This window comes from Vulpes vulpes, chromosome 2, assembly GCF_048418805.1.
Source record: "Vulpes vulpes isolate BD-2025 chromosome 2, VulVul3, whole genome shotgun sequence".
Classification (NCBI taxonomy): Eukaryota; Metazoa; Chordata; class Mammalia; order Carnivora; family Canidae; genus Vulpes; species Vulpes vulpes.
In genome coordinates this window covers 23,714,215-23,733,745 of record NC_132781.1, presented here as the reverse complement: position 1 = coordinate 23,733,745, position 19,531 = coordinate 23,714,215, and the positions used below count along the sequence as shown (strand labels likewise).

General features: G+C 40.0%; 1 protein-coding gene across 1 annotated transcript in view; it reads right to left on the bottom strand.

The window, feature by feature from the left end:
• The window catches only part of NPEPPS (aminopeptidase puromycin sensitive), a 101,561-nt gene extending 87,755 nt beyond the window's left edge, over positions 1-13,806 (bottom strand). Inside the window, exons 1-2 of the mRNA XM_072747388.1 lie at positions 13,292-13,806; positions 2,421-2,505 (exon numbers count right to left, since the gene is read on the bottom strand). Of these exons, the coding sequence (XP_072603489.1) occupies positions 2,421-2,505; positions 13,292-13,552 (346 nt within the window). The 5' untranslated portion in view covers positions 13,553-13,806. The remainder of the gene's footprint in view (positions 1-2,420; positions 2,506-13,291) is intronic.
• Between the last annotated feature and the right edge of the window lie 5,725 nt (positions 13,807-19,531).

Here is a 19,531-nt window from a genome sequence, read left to right as displayed (position 1 = left end):
CTTTTCCTATTGACTCAATTATTCCTCTGCCAAACCATACAGCCCTGGAAGGAGCTGGCAGTCAAATTTGCAACTACTAATTTCTAAAGAAACAACACATTGTACTCTTCCATAAGGTAAAAATCAAGAAATGCTACTTTGCCCAAGGGTAAGATTACACTGTGTATGTGTCGAAGGCCAAATCTGTTTCTGACTCAACCTTAAAATTCCACATTAATATAATTTCCCATTCTCTTATATTCTAAAATTAGATGAGCTTACACATGAATCTAGGTTTTTCTGTTGCTACAGGAGAAATGAGTTGAAAAATACACCTTAGCTAGTTTTGAAGAAAATATTTTATGTACCTAAAAAACAGTAATGTTTTATTTGAATCTCTCTAAGTCCCCCTTCACTTCTATAAGCTTTCATTTCTCTTCTGACCCTCTTAGTGAAAACACAAACACTGCTTCCTTGATATTCAGACTATTATGGGCTTGGCACCATTCAGTTATGCACACTCAAAGCATTTGAGTTCTCTGAATTCTTTCCTGGCATTTTAGCAGAGGAAGATAAAAACAAACCTGAGCTGAAACCATGCCAAATGGAGGGACGCACATGTATTTACTATCTTCCTATCCATACTGGGCACCATTTTAAAACTCTATACCAAATTTATTCTCTACCTACAACAAAGCAAGCTTGTCTTGATATGCTGGCTAAGGTGCTTATATTTTTCTTCACAGGTAAAGAAATTAAATAATCCCTCTTTTATTACCACACAACTTTTTTAATGTTGGCACTCACTCAAAGTCCATTTGAAGGATCTGTTCCTCTAACTTAAAAATCACAGCAGTTTGATCTCACAAACAATCAAACATAAGTACTTCTTGGCAATAATCTGCTCAACTGCTACTGTTTTTTGGTCTTTCTACGGACAAGATAATTTATGAAAAATTCATGAAATAAATATTTTCCAGTTACTTTTATGCTTCCTTTCAGTGTAAAAGAGAGGGGAAAGAGCAAATACAAAATGTGAACTAAAAGGTCAAATTTCTAACTTATTTGATATCAAAAAGAATTTTTCTTTCTTTTCTTTCTTTTTTTCTTTCTCTCTCTTTTTTTTTTTAAGTAAAATGTGGAGCTTGAACTCACGACCCTGAGATCAAGTGTTGCATGCTGTACTAGCTAAGCCAGCCAGGCACCCTGACATCAAATGAAAAGATTTCTAAGAGAAAGTCTCAGAGTAGTGGAGACTAACCAAAAAAATCATTTTGTCAAAAATATAAAGCACTTCAGTTCCAATTTACTTGTAAGTTCATGCCAAACTTGACAACTTTTTAAAATGTAGCTTATGTGGGAATAAGATATCAGGCCAAAACTGACTACTCAATTTAATCCTTATTGTAATTACAAGGTCTAAAATAGTTCTCATTTTAAAGATGCTGAGTTCCCACACACTCTATGTAATGTTTCTTTTTAACATATTCTTACTCTGTAACTAACTTGGTCATCTAATTTCTAACCTCCACATTCCATAAGGCAAATATTTTTTTCTCGATTATAAGTAAGATTCATTCTCCCAAATTTAATCTATTATTCAAGAAGGAAAAAACACTTTAAGAAAACCACATTTGGGGTGCCTGGGTAGCTCAGTGGTTGCGTGTCTGCCTTTGGCTCAGGTCATGATCACGGGGTCCTGGGATGGAGCCCTGCATTGGGCTCTCTGTGGAAAGCCTGCTTCTCTCTCTGCCTATGCCTCTGCTTCTCTCTCTGTCTCTCATGAAAAAATAAATAAAATCTTTAAAAAAAAAGAAAGAGAAAGAAAGAAAGAAAGAAAGAAAGAAGAAAGAAAGAAAGAAAGAAAGAAAGAAAGAAAGAAAGAAAGAAGAAAGAAAACCTCATATGAACTAAGCCATTTGATGAACCAACCTTTCATGTTCAAAACACTTATTTTTAAAATAATTCTTCAGCTTAGGGCACCTGGGTGGCACAGCAGACTGGGTGACCAACCCTTGGTTTCAGCTCGGGTTGTGATCTCAGGGTCGTGGGATCAATCCCTGTGTTGGGCTCCACAATCAACGTGGAGTCTGCTTGGGATTCCCTCTGCCCCTCCTGCTCATGCTCTCTCTCTCTCAAATAAATAAGTCTTTTAAAAAAATAACCCTCCAGCTTTATATGCATGGTATTCTATTCATTTTACATTTATGAAAATGTAATCTGCCTAGCATCACAAAATATGTTAATGTTTGAAGCAGAATTAGACTGTGGCATTTCTTTTATCTCATAGAACAGATTATTAAAATATTTCCCATGAACATCTAAAAATGCTTCCTATTTCTAAAGCAACAAAAACTGATATCTTAATCTGAAAATGTATATATCACCACACACACATCATACACACACAGACAGCAAATTAAATGGAAAACAACTCTTACCTTCATCTCCCTCTGGTGCATATGAAGCTGTAATAATGTCAATATCAGCACAATTCATCACAATCTGATTGGTTGCCTGCCTCACCTAAGGGGAAAAGAAAAACCAGCAGTGTCAGAAATAGCCTAGGTTAATAACATGTGCATCTTCATCTTGGCCTAATGTATGTCACAGGGAATTTTTTTAGACCCAGACATCACTAAAACCTAGACTGAGTATTTATAGATCAATGGCAAAAATAAATAAGTAGTTTTAAGTATTCCAAGGTGATTCACATTTTCCAAATTATATTAAAAGCAACAATAAACACTTAAGCATTTTAAAAATTTAAAAATCTGGCCAATGAGCTAAATAAAAGCAATTTTTTTCTACTTAAACTTTTATTTAAAAAATTACAAATTAATTAGGAGCATTTTTCATATGTTGTAACTAATTATGTATTTCAACCTATACATCAAACCCATCATAAGACCTTCTGTAAGAACAGAGGAAGAAAAGTGATATTATAAACCATGTCAAAACTTCATAAAACATTCTTCAAATGTTTTCTCTTACCAAAGTAACATTTTGGATGTAACAGACACTAATGACTCACTACCAAGATTAAATAAACTTTTTAAGATTTTGTCTTGTTTCAGATCCCCCCCACCCAAAAAACAAAACAGATGTAATGAAAGCTCCATCCTCTCTTCCTCATTCATAAAGATAACCACTCTCGGAAGGCTAATGTAGCTTTTTCTCATGTAGGTATAGTACTTCTGCTATATATATATATGTATGTATATATATATATATCAGCAAACAATGTTTTTAATTTTATACAAATAGTATCAAGTATATACAGTCTTTGCAACCTGCTTTTTTTTTTTTTTTTTACCGTATTTCTGAAATGGATAAATGCAGACAGATATAGATCTAATTCATTATTTTAACTCCTATATAGAATTCCATTCTATAAGTGAACTGCATTTATCCATTTCCTTCCTAAAGGAAGTTAGATTATTTCCACTCTTTTGTTATTTAAAATAGCATTATAATAAATATCTTGGTCCATGATTTTTTGTGCACATTTTTCTTTACCAAGAATATCCCAATTATACTCTAGTTTCAACTAACACTCCCATGAGCAAAGAATAAAGAAATCTCACTTTCATCATCCTCAAAAAGACTTGAAAAAAATTAAGATTTTATTTATTTATTCATGAGAAAGAGAGAGAGAGAGAGAGAGAGAGAGAGGCAGAGGGAGAAGCAGGCTCCATGCAGGGAGCCCAACATGGGACTTGATCCTGGGTCTCCAGGATCATGCCCTGGGCTGAAGGCAGCGCTAAACTACTAAGTCACCCAGGCTGCCCAAAGACTTGAAGATTTTTGACAGTATAAGCATTAAATAGTATTTCACTGTTGCTTTTTTTAAATTTTTTTTTTGAAGATTTTATTTATTTCTTCATGAGAGACACACACACACACAGAGAAGCAGAGACACAGGCAGAGGAAGAAGCAAGCTCCATGCAGGACGTGCAATGTGGGACTCGATCCCGGGATTCCAGGATCACACCCTGGGCTGAAGGCCGGTGGCGCTCAACTGCTGAGCCACCCAGGCATCCCCCACTGTTGCTTTAATTAGAATTTCCCTGATTACTAGTAACACTAGTTAAGCATCTTTCTCTTCTTCTTCATTTTTCTTTCCTTTTTTTTTTTTTTTTTTTGGTCATTGCTTTTCCTCTGCAAATTGTTCATTCATAACCCTTGCCTATTTTTCAATTTGGTTGTAAACTTGATTTTATATACTTGTTGCATTAAACAGAACCTCAAATTCATTTTCAGATCATTCATTTGAATGGCCTAAATTTAAAATAAAAATACTGGAGCTCCTGGGTGGCTCAGTCAGTTAAGCATCCAACTCCTGGTTTTGGCTCAAGTCATGATCTCACAGTTGTGAGATGGAGCGCTGCATCAGGCTCACTGTTCAAGATGCAGTTTGCTTCAGCTCGTTCTTCCTCTCCCTCCCCCTTCCCTCTCCCTGTGCCCCTCCCTGCTCACTCGAGAGCTCTCTCTCCCCCCTCTCTAAAATAAATAAATAAACAAAATCTAAAAATAAAATAAGTACAGATGTCCTAAATCACAAACAAATATCTACAGAAGATAGCCAAGCGGGTGAGTAGAGTAGGCCAGGTGAAGGCTACGCATAATGGAAGGAGGCGGTAACCACTGCGTGGAGCCAACCCATTATTGCTATACTTAAAAGCTGACTTAGTATTGACAGTCTTCCAATTTAAAAAAGTCACAGGGGCTCCTGGCTGGCTCAGTTGGTAGAGCATGCAACTCTGGATCTCAGGGTCTGAGTTCAAACCCTACATCGGACAGAGAGATTGCTTTTTTTAAAAAAGTCACAAATTTCTTATTTCATTTGCAATTTTCCAAACTGTAATTGATGGTAACTAATACAAAATTTGCAATATCACTGCAGTCCGAATAAAACCCACATGTAGGTCAAGAGTGCCTCAAGATCACTCAGAGAACAGAGAACTAGGTAAGGAGATAGGACTAATTTAATTTAATATCTATATGAAAAAGCTATACTAAAGAGTAATCATTTTATTAATAATCAATAAATAAACATGATTAATCTCAAACTAAAATTACCCGACCTAAATTATAGACAGTATGTTAGTAAACCTGTAACTGTCAAAATCACTAACACATAACATTTGGCTCCATTAAAAAAATCCTTTTCAGGAACTTGGCTATTTCAGTTGGTAAAGCATGAGACTCTTGATTTTGGGGACAAGCCCCACACTGAGTGTAGTGCTTAGCTTTAAAAAATAAAACCCAGGATGCCTGGGTGGCTCAGCAGTTGAGCACCTGCCTTCGGCCCAGGGCCTAATCCCAGGGTCCCGGGATCGAGTCTCACATCGGGCTCCCTATGGGGAGCCTGCTGCTCCCTTTGCCTGTGTCTCTGCCTCTCTCTGTCTCTCATGAATAAATAAATAAAATCTTTAAAAAAATAAAAATAAAAAATAAAACCCTTTGGGGGATCCCTGGGTGGCTCAGTGGTTTAGTGCCTGCCTTTGGCCCAGGGCGTTATCCTGGAATCCTGGGATCGAGTCCCGCATCAGGCTCCCTGCATGGAACCTCCTTCTCCTTCTGCCTGTGTCTCTGCCTCTGTGTCTCTCATGAATAAATAAAATCTTTTTTAAAAATTTAAAAAAAAGTTTTCATAAATCCTTCTGTTTCTAAACAAAAATGTCATTTAATGAACTTTAAAAAAAAATTTTTTTTAAGTGGTAAGCACACCTGGCTGCCTTAGTAGAGTATGCAACTCCTGATCTTGGGATTGCTGAATTCCAGCCCCAAGGTAAGTGTAAAGATTACTTTAAAATAAAATCTTAAGGGATCCCTGGGTGGCGCAGCGGTTTGGCGCCTGCCTTTGGCCCGGGGCACGATCCTGGAGACCCGGGATCGAATCCCACGTCGGGCTCCCGGTGCATGGAGCCCGCTTCTCCCTCTGCCTATGTCTCTGCTTCTCTCTCTCTCACTGTGTGCCTATCATAAATAAATAAAATTTAAAAAAAAAATTAATAAATAAAATAAAATAAAATCTTAAAATAAATAAATAAATAAATTTGTTAAGTGGTAATAATCCTTCACACTGTTTATTTCACCAGGAATATTCCTAAACAGCACTAAAACTTTTCTGTCCCAATTGGATGTTTATAGCATTACATTTGAACAAACAAAAAAGATCCCTTTGTCTATTTATAAATTCACTTTTAGAAAATTCAACAACAGAGAAATGAAGCACTTAATGACCCTGGGGTGGGGTGGAGGGAGGTGTCTCCAAAAAGTAAAATGAGTAAAAACCTTCCAGAGTTTGAAGTTTATGCCAACAGGATAATAGCAGTTTACTTACACATTTTCATCTTTATCTAAGCAACCATATTTTTATCCATCAACATCTACAGTGAAGTTAATGATAGCCAAGCAGTTATTAATCAGTCAATGTCAAGATACCTGTACAACACTACATATGCCAAATGACATTTACCTCACTACTACTGTAGCATTCTGAGGGAAAGTGTTTGTATACTTTGGAAAGGCACAGTCTACAACATCCACTTATAAGTATATTCTAATTCCTCCTGTGTTTAGGGAAAACCCACCTGTTTATACTACTGAATTAAGCTGCTTGTTGAATAGCTACTAATTTTTTTTTTCAAGATACTGCCATTTCTGGAAGGGTGGGAGGGAAGAACCAAAGGAATAAAAATACTTACCTTAATAGTACAACGCTACTCAATTTTTTTAAATCTGACAGTATACTCTGCCTCATATTAGACATGTATTTTAAACAGGATAAACGTGCTTGCTTTAGCCCTTAGTGCCTGATTCACAGTAATCAGTTAATAGATGTTGTTATTAAGACACACACACAGAAGAGCATGTGACTGGCTCAGCTGATAGAACATGCAACTATTGATCTCAGGGTTGTGAGTTCAATCCCCACGTTGGGCACAGACTTAAAAAAAAAAAAAGACATACACAGAAACTAAGATTAAACATGTTGTAATCATAAAGATGTTGCTCTGAATATCATCTAACAGCATTTATCTAACAATTTATAAAGTGCTTATCAGAATGATATAAAATTTTGGGATCCCTGGGTGGCGCAGTGGTTTGACGCCTGCCTTTGGCCCAGGGCGCGATCCTGGGGACCCGGGATCGAATCCCACATCGGGCTCCTGGTGCATGGAGCCCGCTTCTCCCTCTGCCTGTGTCTCTGCCTCTCTCTCTCTCTCTGTGACTATCATAAATTAAAAATATATATATATTAAAAAAAAAAAGAATGATATAAAATTTTAAAACTATGTGCTATATTACATAGTACTTTGGATGTCAGCTATACATGTACAGACTTAAGATACCTACATGGACTTAAGTGCCTGACTACCACACTATAACATTGCTCTTTTGTTTTCCCAACAATAGCACTGACCTGATGATTCAGTACATGATTTCTCACATATTAACATCATCATGTTAGTGATGTGTTCCACTATCAAAAGTAATAGGGGCACCTGGGTGGCTCAGTAGTTGAGCATCTGCCTTTGGCTCAGGTGGTGATCCTGGGGTCCTAGGATCGAGTCCCACATCGGGCTTCCTGCAGAGTCTGTTTCTCCCTCATGTCTCTGCCTCTCTCTCTGTGTCTCTCATAAATAAATAAATTAAATCTTTAAAAAAATATATACAGGTAACAATTCAAAGGAATTTCAGCATTAAGATCTTCACAGTATGCAAACTTAAAGTAGAAGCAAAATGTTAGAGTTGACATATATTTTGTATCAACTGATACAACATATGGAATGGAATAAAATAACAGTGTTTCCTTGTTTCAAACCCAGGATTAAGTCTTTTTGGAGCCCCAAAAAGACTGTACTACAACTGAACCAAACACTAAGTAATGGCTCTACTGAAGAGGCAATTTGACTATTGGTAACAATTTTACAATGGAAGTTTCCTTTGAGCTAGGAAGGCAAGAATATGAGAGAACTTTTTTTCCTGAATGAATCTTTATTACAATCACTCAGAAATACATCTACAAGTACTATCAGACCCAAGAGGCTTTTCTCTGATTTCCAAGGCCCTCAGATTTTAGTAAAAGAAAATCTCCAGTGTGACAACTCCAAATACAAGTCAGCCTGAAGCCTGAGTCACTTTGCCTTACAAGCTATTTCATCGTTAAAATTTGGTAATAATCATTGCCTTTGTGGAACAGGGCTATAATTTCTAAAGACAATAGGAGCAAATAATTAGCAGACACAAATTGAGCCAAGTATTCTAACAAAAGAGACATTGAAAAGAGCAAGTTGCAGAAAGTCAAATGTAGTACTACTAACATCAAAATTTTAAACATACAGAACATTGCTATTTATTGTTTGTGGCTACTTACATATGCAATAAAACTTTAAAAATACAGGGGCACCTTGGTGGCTCAGCAGTTGAGCATCTGGCTTTGGCTCAGGTCACCCAGCATCCCGGGGTGCTGGGATCGAATCCCACATCAGGCTCCCCGCAGGAAGCCTGCTTCTCCCTCTGCCTATGTCTCTGCCTCTCTCTGTGACTCTCTCATGAATAAGTAAATAAAATCTTAAAAAAAAAAAAACAACACTTTAAAACTATATATAGGAATAATACCTATACCTAAAAAGAGAAGCTACCTTTGGGATGGGCGTGAGAAGAGATTGAAATGGATTTTAGTGGTATATGTGACATTTTACTGCCCAAAAAAACAATAAGCACAGTCTGAAACAAATGAAGGAAAACATTAATATCTGTTAAACCTGTGCGGTGGGTTACTTTTCTGCATTTCTAAAATACTTCCTAATTTAAATTAAAATCTTAAAGTAGTTACAAGTGGCTAAATAAACTGAGAACTACATACTTAAATGATGTTCAAAACTGAATTGCCAAGATTTGGGGAAGTAATTTCAGTTAACAACAAAACAGCCACTGGAAGACTCAATCTTTTGCCACTTATTCACATACAGATTACAATAAGATCTACCTCACAATAAGAATAGGCTCATTTATGTAGCAAAGTTCAGAGAAGTTTCATAGATAATTTACTACTCAAGATCGTATTTGTCCAGGTTGTATTGGACAATATCAATTACCTAGAACCCGGAAGTTAAAAAAAAAAAAAAAAAGACTATATAAAAGCCAGAATAGATGATACAAAGTCCATACAATAAAGCTCATTCCCTTCATTCAGAAGAAAGTCCATCAAACCTTCACTTAGAAATTTCTTTTTAAGGTCAGACAAGCTTTTTATCTGGTTACTTATACCTCCTCAGGTCAAGTTCAATAAGCTAGAAGAAGGAATAAATGGCACAATAGGCAGCAACAAGGCACAATAAGCTGCAAGAAGTAAAAAGCGAACAGTAAAAAAAAAAAAAAAAAAAAAAAAAAAAAAAAAAAAACAACAACAACAATAAAGAACAGATATGAAACTAATAAATTATAGTGCATAGTTTTGGGTAATCTGTGGTTACAAGTCAAGTATCAATGACAGATGTTCAGAATGATGTTCAGTATTTTAAAAAAGAAGAAAAGAAACAAACCTAGATTATGAGGAACTAAAGTTTAAAAAAATACATTTTTGGAATATTTCCAACCAAATCAGTAAATATTTTTTAAAGTCTAAGTGCCTCAAAGGGTAAGTAAGCTTCATTTATCTGGAAAATTCACTGCAAAATTCATTGCCAGATGATAGTAGATAAAGCTTAACATATAAACGTTTATTTCTTTTTTTTAAGATTTCAGTTATATATTCGGAAAGACAGAAAGAGGCAGAGACCTAGGCAGAGGGAGAAGTAGGCTCCCTTTAGGGAGCCCGATGCAGAACTTGATCCTGGAATCCCAGGATCACACCCAGACGCTCAACCACTGCGCCACCCAGGTGTCCCTAAAAGTTTCTTATATTGAGGTGTTTCTTCATATATACATTTCAAGAAACATTAGAAGATCTGAACAAGTTCAATTTCTTATCACCAACCTTTCAAATTTAATTTCATAAGACCATTTTGTGATCTAGCACAATGCTACCCAAATTATTAATTTTACCACTTATTTCAATAATGAAAAAACAACCAAAATGACTGCATAGAAAATATGCAAGGGGCACCTCAGTAGCTCAGTCTGTTAAGCATCGACTCTTGGGTTTTGGCTCAGGTCATGATCATGTGATCAAGCCCCACATGGGGCTCCATGCTCAGTGTAGAGTCTGCTCAAGTTTCTCTCTCCTTCTCCCTCTGATCCTCCTCCACCCCACATACTCACACTCTCCCTCTCTCTCCATTAAATAAATAAACCATTAAAAAAAAGATTAAAAAAAGAAGAAAATATGCAAAATTTGGGCAGAAAATTCCATAACATCGGGTTGACAATAACATCCATTTAGGTGCCAAGTTTTAGCCTGCCAAACAAACTACTATATCTGTAACTCTCCTCTAAGTGCCAATTTAGTCATCACCAACATGAATATTTTGTTGGCAAAGGCCCGGGATTGTCTACTATATCCTGACTTCTGGCCTTGAAGGATGAATTTAATTTCTTTGGCACAGATTAAATATTTCCATAAGAGAAAGCCCAATTACCGTATAAACCACAATGCACTCATAACAAGGCATTGTAGCCACTCACATAAACATCTTACCTATTTTTTAATTAATTATCCACAAAGCAAGAGAGTCACAATTCAAAACAGCTACAAAAATCCATTGCTCTCAAATGTCCTAATGTAAAGGGGCTGCAGGGGGAGGGGTGAGAATGTCCCTTTTCTCTAGACCTATGATAACACTTCTGCAAAACCTGCTGACCTAGACCACACTCACTTATGTAAAAGGCAACTACTTTTAAAGTCAGTGCACACTGACTAATTTCTTCACCTTCCCCAGGAGTGCACACCCCAGACCAGGTTAAAAATCCACTAAGTTTCTAATATGTAACCTGTACAAATACTCTGGGCTTATCATAAAATTTTGCAACTAAAGCAACCAAGAGACTTGCATACTTTGTGTAATATGACTCCCAACTGTTAGGAAACTGATCCAGTAACAGTTATAAATCTAGATTTCTAGAGATATAGTCCTGTCCACATTTTTAGATTTCCACAATAAGATACCATCTAATGCCACAATTTAAACTTATTGCTCCAGTCCATGGATCTCAAAAACACAAATATATGCTTTTTACTACTAATGTTAACTTTTACCAACATTTGCTCCTTTACTCTTTCAAAGGCAGCAATGTGTACAATTAAAAAGTCCAATTATTAATAAAATCTGTTAGAATTCACTGTCGTACCATCTTTCATTTGTGTTGCCATAGCCTGAAAAGAATTTCTGAAAAGAACTGCTTTAAAAAGCTCCTATTACTAAAAAAGATTTCCTTGTTCTCAAATTAACAATTCCCTGTTAATACCTAGTACATTACTATGTACTCCCTCAATGACCCAAAGCAGCCGTTCACATATTTCTCATCACTTTGGAAAAACAAGTAGAAAAGGGGTAAGGAGAAGCAGCATGTCACTGCATCTCGTTCTGTCCTAATACTTAAGTAAAACCGTCACTTCCTAATAATCACTTAAAAACCTGCATGGATAGTATTTTCCTGAAAAATTTTCCCAAATATATACAGCTCTCAAAAGTATGAACCCATGACCCCAACTAACGAGGTAAAAAAAAAAAAAAAGATTTTTTTTTTACATTTAAGTCTTCTCATATAATGCGAACTCATTCATCAGAGGTCCTTCTTCCCGCAGGTTTGCCAAGTCACAAGACACACTACTGTTTACAATCCCTCCCATCTGCCCCCTGCCAATATATATCAAACATTCTAGTCACTTGGCTTAAACAAACAGTCTCCCAAATAACACTCTCAAATCCTAATTTAGACCAAAGATACACTCATTCTGATTCATATTCTTAATGGAATTTTTTTTTAAATCACTTGACTTTCCAAGGGAGAAGTTTTGCCTTTTGATGCAGCCAGAACCTAGGGCCCTCATGCTTTCACACAAGCACTCCATATATATATGACAGCGTACTTTGTAATTCTACACTTTCAGACATATTTTCAATCTGAGTACTCAGCTTTCAAAGACAACTTCAAACTTTCAATTCATTCCAACACTGTACAGTTCTTTCATTTCGCTGCTATATATACCCTGTTCTTTACGGTTGAGGCCTACTGGTTTTTCCTCTCTGACTGCAGTGAGAAAGAAATGAAAACAGAACAGATTGACCACCATTCTTTTAGAAAATAACTACTAAATAATTACCATTTTTCATCACAGACTTCACATAATACATCATATAACAGGGTATGTCACGATGTCTATTGTTCAGGACCTTTGTAGGGCATCGGTACAAAGAGTCTCCAAAATCAAACAGGACTTCAGATAATGTTTGGGGGTGCGGGGGGTGGGGGGGGGGGTGGGAAGCATGATTCACCAAAAACTGCAATGAAGAGTAATGGAATATTTTCAACAGTGGTATGCTAAAACTAGCAGCTTCTTTCAGAGGAGAGTACTGCTAAGCAACCACTGCTGTAACAATAAATCCACCTGCTTCACAGGCTGCAAAAGCCAGGAAGATGGGAGGGAAAAGCGGAGATGGGGGGTCCTCCTTCAGCTTCTCTAGAGGTTAGGAGAGAACAAAGTCACTGCTGCACTGTCACTTGAGGGGAAGGGGAAGGGGGAGGGGGCGGATCATCGTGGAAACCCAGCCCTCGGGCCGGAGCTGGCGGGGAGAACTCGGCCAGGCTGCCTGGGATTAGCATTCTCCTTCTCACCCTCTCCCCCCTGGTCGGATCTCCCCTCCTCGCTAACGCGCCGCGGGGGGCCGGAGTCCCAGATGACCGCCCCCTTCCAGTGTGTCCTCCGTGGGGCGTAGGGGGACCCGGAGAAAAGCACTGAGTCAGGAGGTGGAGACAGAGCGTGGACGCCGACGACCCCTCTGGCCTCCCCCAGAACACTAGCAAGCCCGGGAGGGCCGGGGGCCGGGGGCCGGGGCCCGGGGAGGGGGCCGCACAGGTGTGCCCGCCCGGGGGGCGGTGGTGGAGGCGCTCTCGGGCAGGCCCGCCAGCTCCCCGGCTCCGCGCAGCGCGGCCCGGGCCCCAGCGCAGCCGGGCAGAGCAGCAGGGCAGCGCAGCGCGGCCCCGGCGCCCCGCGGCCACCCCCCCCAGGGGCGCGCCGGCCCCCGAGCCGGCCGCCCAGCCCCGGGCCCGCAGCGCCAGCCCGCCGGCCCGCCCGCCCTCCCCGCCGGGCCCCCAGCCCAGCCCGCGGCCTAACTGCTGGCCCCGAGGGTCGCCGTACCTGGGCGGCGGCCTCCAGCTTGCCCTCGAAGGTGAAGTCCAGCAAGTCGGGCTTGAGGCAGAGGCTGTAGTTGATGGGGGAGACGTCGGCAGGCAGCCGCTCGAAGGGCCTCTTCTCCGGCATCGCGGCGAGGCCCAGGCTGTGGAGGCGGCGGCGGCGGCGAGAGGAGCGGCTGAGGAGGAGAAGGAGGAGGGGAGGAGGCGGAGGGCCGAGGAAGAGCAGGCGGCGAGCGAGGGAGGGGGCGGCGGCGGCCAGCCACATCCACCGAGCGCGGGCGACCGCCTGCGGAGAGCGACCGGGGAGCCTGGGGGGGGGCGGGGGAGAGACCCAGCCGGAGCGCTCGGGGCCGGGAGGGAGGCAGTGCGGGCGGGCGGGCGGGCGGGCTGCCTACGGGGAAGGGGGCGGAGGGGAGGGCAGGGGAGGAGGGCCCGCAGGGAGGGAAGGAGGCGGAGGCGGCGGCGGCGGCGGCGGCGGCGGCGGCTGCGTGCGCGGCCCCGGCGGCCGGGCGCGCCCCCGCGGGGTGCGCGCGCGCCGGGGCAGGGGGCGGGGCCGCGAGGGGGCGGAGCCGCGAGGGCGCGGCCGGCTGGACGCGAGAGTGCGGGGTCGCGGGCGCGAGCTGGGGGCGGGAGGCGGCTCCGGGCGCTGCACCTGTCGGCGCCCCTGGGGAGAGCCCACTAGTGGCCAGCCGGAAGGAGCCCAGAAGGGCTTGGGAAGCGGAGGGACGGCGTGTGAGGACACCCCTCCTCCACCCCTTGCTCTATGGGGAAGTTGAAGCCTATACATTGGCTGGTACGGTCAGGGTAAAAACGTTAAACCATCAATTCAGAGCAAAACCCCTAACTGGATTTTTACCTCCAGATCAGCAGAAAGCCCTTGACTAGAGGCTCTTTGGCAGTCATTTTTCCTGTTATTTTAAGAAGCAACTTCAGGAGGTGATTATGACAAAATTTGGCAGAAAACCTTTAATAATCCAGGTTACTTAACCAATGCGATCTGGACATCTAAGGGAGTGATTTCAAAAGTTAGGCATATTTTTGTTTCCATGATTTAATGTTCAAAATAAGGTATGTTTCACCCTTTTCCCGTTTTCATCTTTGTTTCTGCTTTTTTAAGCTAAAAGACCCTTTACCGATTGTGGCCTCTTTAAAGTTAAAATTAGGGACGCCTGGGTGGCTCAGTGGTTGAGCATCTGCCTTCTGGTCAGGGCATGTTCCCCGGGTCCTGGGATGGAGAGCTCCCAGCAGGGAGCCTGCTTCTCCCTCTGCCTATGCCTCTGCCTCTCTCTCTCTCTCTCTCTCATGAAAAAATAAGTAAAATCTTTTTTAAAAATTTAAAAATTAAAAATAAAGTTAAACTTTAACTCTGGTTCTGTCAGTTCTGTAGATATCTCACAAGTTGGGGTTAGATATATTTTAATATAAATATATTGTATATACACATGTATATACCTATATATTTTTAAAGTGTCAAGGGCAAAGAGATTTATCCATTATCCCCATATTCCTTTATAAGACCTTCACATGTAGAACCCTTGAATTTCCAAAACTCAATGCTGAATGATACACTGGATGAGCACTGTACAAAGAAACATAATCAAGCCAACTAAGTAACTTTAAATTTTCTAGTAACACATCAAAAAAAAGGAAGGAAACAAGTGAAATTGATGCATCTTATTTAAGACAACATATCTAAAATATCATTGCAACATGTAATCAAATAAAAAATATTGAGATTTTTCCCCCCACACTGAAGCTCTGAAATCCAGGGTGTAATTTACATTCATAGCACATCTCAATTCTGAGTAGCCACATTTCTGGTGCTCAGTTGCCCTGTGAGACCAGTGGCTGTTGTCTTGGACACTGGGCCTCCCTTCTAGTCCTCTGAATCCTGCATACCTTTTAGGACAAACTGAACGACTGCAGTCCTTTCAAACTAAGATGTGAGATGGATCCTTTTGTTACATGCAGGCGTCCCTATGACCATTTATTTATAGGTCATAGAAATTATAATAATAATTTTAATAATATGTTAATAATTGAATTAATAATTGAATATATTGAGTGTTTACTAAACTTTTTTCATACTTTAATTCATTTAATCCTTTCAACAGCTCATTTAGGTGGGTGCCATTATTCCCATTTTACAGATGAGAAAACAGGCACACATAGATTCAGTGACTTCCCCAAGATCATGCAGCAAATAAATGGCAGGACTGGCATCAGGACCCACCCCTTTTTTTCTCTCTCTCTCTCCTGAAAAATTTGGTACCAGCTTCCCTATTTTTCTAACTCTCCAGTTTTGTTTTATTCCAGTCCATCTGTATCTCAGCTTCTTAAAAAGTTATTCTCATTATGCAAGCACCCATAAGGCTCCCTTTTGTCTGTTAAGGCAAATTTGATTTATAACCATTTAAGGCTTTCTGTGAACTGTCCTTAGACTTGTTTTTCTTAGCTTTTAACATGGATTCTCCAGTTTCAGTAAGCTAACCTGTTTACCATTTGGCCATTACAGTTTGCTCATTCTCTCTTCTCTACCATTGTCATGCATTATTGCTAGAAAGACCCTCTTATCCTCTTTGCCAAACCCATACCCCTGCCTTCAAAACTCAAAAAGCCCTCATTGACTAACTCCACTCAACTCTAACCCCTTTCCTATCAGCTCCCAAGTACTGGCTTTTGATGATTTATTTGTACTTGTTCTGTAACCTTACCTTTAATTTTTTTATATGGACATCTTTTCAAGAAGTACTTGTAATTCCTTTATAACTGTCAGAATTAAGCCCTGAACAAAGTATATCTCAATTGCTACTGACTCAACTAACCCATTGATCAAGAGAGAATATTTTAGTCTGTAGCCTTTATGTACAAGATGTGTGTCCCACAGAGAAATTGTGAACCTGAGACTAGAGGTAACATTTTTAAAATATATATAAAATCACAGAAATGATTTTTAAAACAGAAAGAAAACCTAGAGGCAGGCCCCTGGGTGGCTCAGTTAGTTAAATGTCTGCCTTTGGCTCAGGTCATGATCCTAGGCTCCTGGGATTGAGCCCCAATCCTGTTCCTCCATCCTACCTGTGCTTTCTCTAGCTCTTTTGCTATCTCTCAAATAAATAAATAAAATCTTTAAAAAAAAAAAAAGGAAAGAAAGAAAAAGAAAGAAAGAAAGAAAGAAAGAAAGAAAGAAGGAAAGAAAGAAAACCCAGGGATAGTCGGCACAGCATGTGACTCTCAGTCTCAGGATTGTGAGTTCAAGCCCTGTGTTGGGTATGCAACCTACCTAAAAAACAAAAACAAAAATAATCACCAAGGCCACAGACTTCATAACAGCAGTAGTTGTCACCCTGTTGAGGAAAAAAAGGGAGAAACTTACTTGGCCCTATTTGTAGTCCCATGACCCAGGAGGTTCCATTGCAACAGGTCTGGAAGGAACCCAGATCTACTACCTATACTTTGAAATTGGGTAATGGAAGGTTGGTTGTACATACAGTTCTCATAAAGAAGACTGACTGGCTAACAATCTAATATGCTCCAGGCAGGGTTCTCTGGAATAACTGAAATGAAGAATGAAGGGCTCTTGGAAACTCGTGTTCCTCCAAGACGCTTCAAAAGGAGCTAGAGGAAGGGTACATACCTGGGTGGCTCAGTTGATTAAGGACCCACTCATGATCTCAGGGCCATGAGATTGAGCCCCAAATCAGCTCCAACTCTGCTTGAGATTCTCTCCCTCTGCCCTTCCTCCTGCTCTATCTCTCTCAAATAAATGTTTTTAAAATTAAAAAAAAGAAGCAGTGCAGGGATTGAGTACTGTCTGAAGGTCATTAGCCTTACTTCTAACAGATTTCTAGGTTTCTCTGTTTAACAAAGCCCTTGAAAATCTAAATTAAAATTCCTACGCAAATTGCATACTTCAATAGAAAGAAAGAAAAAATTAATGAAAGTCATTCTAGGGGCACCTCCCTGGCTCAGTCAGTAGTGCATGAGACTCTTGATCCTAGGGTTGTGAGCTGGAGCCCCATGTTGGGTGTAGAGATTACTTCTATAAATAAATCTTTAAAAAATGATGCTATTCTAATCTTAGGCACTTTTCTCTTTAGTTTTTAGGTAGTAACTAATCTGAGAGTCCCAATTTTGCTACTTCTCACTTTATGTATGTTCTATGGCCTAGAACAAGTCTTATCATTTCCCTGCCTCAGTTTCCCCATTGGTAAAGCAGTTAAGTGCATGATGCATGCTTTTCTCAAAGAAAAAAAAATTATGTTTCCTGTAGTTTAGGAATTTCTAAAAGAAGTCTATCATGTTCTTAGTGTCAGAATGGGCTTCATAGCGGGAGTGTTAGATAAAGAGTTGGAGTAAAGGATATGTAGAACAAATGTAAATCATTGAAAGAGATGTTTTAAATCAAAGAGAATATAAAGGAATTGGGACAGGAAACCAAAAAATTCAGAGAGAAGGGAAAAGCATCCTGGCTGTGGCACATTGAAAAGGGAAGAGAAAGACGCGGAAGAATTTGGGAGACCATTATAAAACCCACCATATTAGATCAAAACTAAGCATAACTGTTAATATATAGCATCCCTGACTTAGAAATTATGGCCTTCAGTGTCAATTTCAAGCATGGAAATTATAACTGTAATTTCACTAATATAAGTCTTACCTGCAGAAGATAGTGAGGGGGTTCAAAAAACCAGGGATACAAAAAGCTAGAAAGCAATCCATAGGAGGCTGAAGCCATGAGATCCCAGCTTTGATTCTTTGTATCTTAAAATGGCTGTTGGAATGACTGTTGAAAAAGTAGGGAATAGATGGAATGTTGCTACCCATCCTGTATTTTTCATGAAAGGAGAGCAGATTAATTCCATATGCTTTAAAATGTATATTATACTAAAAAAATTATATATATAAATATTTGTAAGTATATATAAATATATTTATATTATAATATTTATACATATATATACATATGGATACTATATATAACAGATGATGTGCATGTCTGCATATGTATATAAATACAGCTGACCCTTGAACAATGAATGCCGGGGATTGGGACACAGACCCCTGTAAGTTGAAAGTCTGCGTGTAACTTTTGACTCCCCGCAAACTTTTTTTTTCCCCTCAAAGATTCCATTTATTTACTCATGAGAGACACAGAGAGAGAGAGAGGCAGAGACATAGGCAGAGAGAGAAGCAGGCCCCATGGCAGGGAGCCCCATGTGAGACTCCATCCAGGGATCCCATCCCAGGATCACACCCTGGGCTGAAGGCAGACATTCAACCGCTGAGTCACCCAGGCATCCCAACTCCCCCCAAACTTAAGCAGTAATAGCCTACTGTTGCCTGGAAGCCTTACTGAGATCAGTCAACTAACATGTATTTTGTATGTTGTGTGTGTTACATATTGTAGTCTTACAGTAAAGATGGAGAAAAGAAAATGTTAAAAAAAATCATAAGAGAAAACATATTTACAGTAGGGGAAAAAAATCCATGTAGGAGTAGATCCACACAGTTCAAACCTGTATTGTTCAAAGGTAAACTGTATATATATTTGAAGGTGGCAATGGGACATGATGCGCATCCAAATATGGCCCCAAAAAGATCTCAGAGTCAGAAAGAATTTTGTGTCTCTTGGTATCTTTCCATCAGGAAGTTGAAAAAGTCATACATTTCCACCTTACTTCTTTCCTAGCTCCTCCTGTTTTTTTTTTTTTTTCCCCAGTACTTCTACTTCCTTTTCCCCAGCCACTATTCCAGGATTAATTACCAATCCTGAGTGACTGACAGCTACATGACTAAGCCCAAGCCCTTTGTTAGTGATCTTCATATTGTGATGAGCCCTTTTGGCGGTGTACTCTTATGAAGGGTTAGCCACCAGTCCCACAAGAATATGACTTAGGGAGTAAAACCTCTGAGCAGGCAAGAATGCATATGTCTGTGTCTGATGTGTGGGTCTCTGGAATGTTGCTACAGTATTTCTCATGGAATCCCAGGTCTGTAAAGGTTACTGGTGTTTCCGTGTTTCAGAGCTGGCTTGCTGAAATTGACTTAACAATGCTGTTGCTTTGACTTCACCTCTAGAAAAGTAAGTGAGGACTCAGCTTGAACTAGATTGGTGGAGTAGCCAAGAGGATTAAAAGCCTCAGCAGCTTGGCAATTGTCAGCCTCAGTTTCTCCACCCTTGGCTCTATATCTGTTTGCTTTTCAAATCCCTGACAGAAAGAATGTACATCAGGATTGGTCC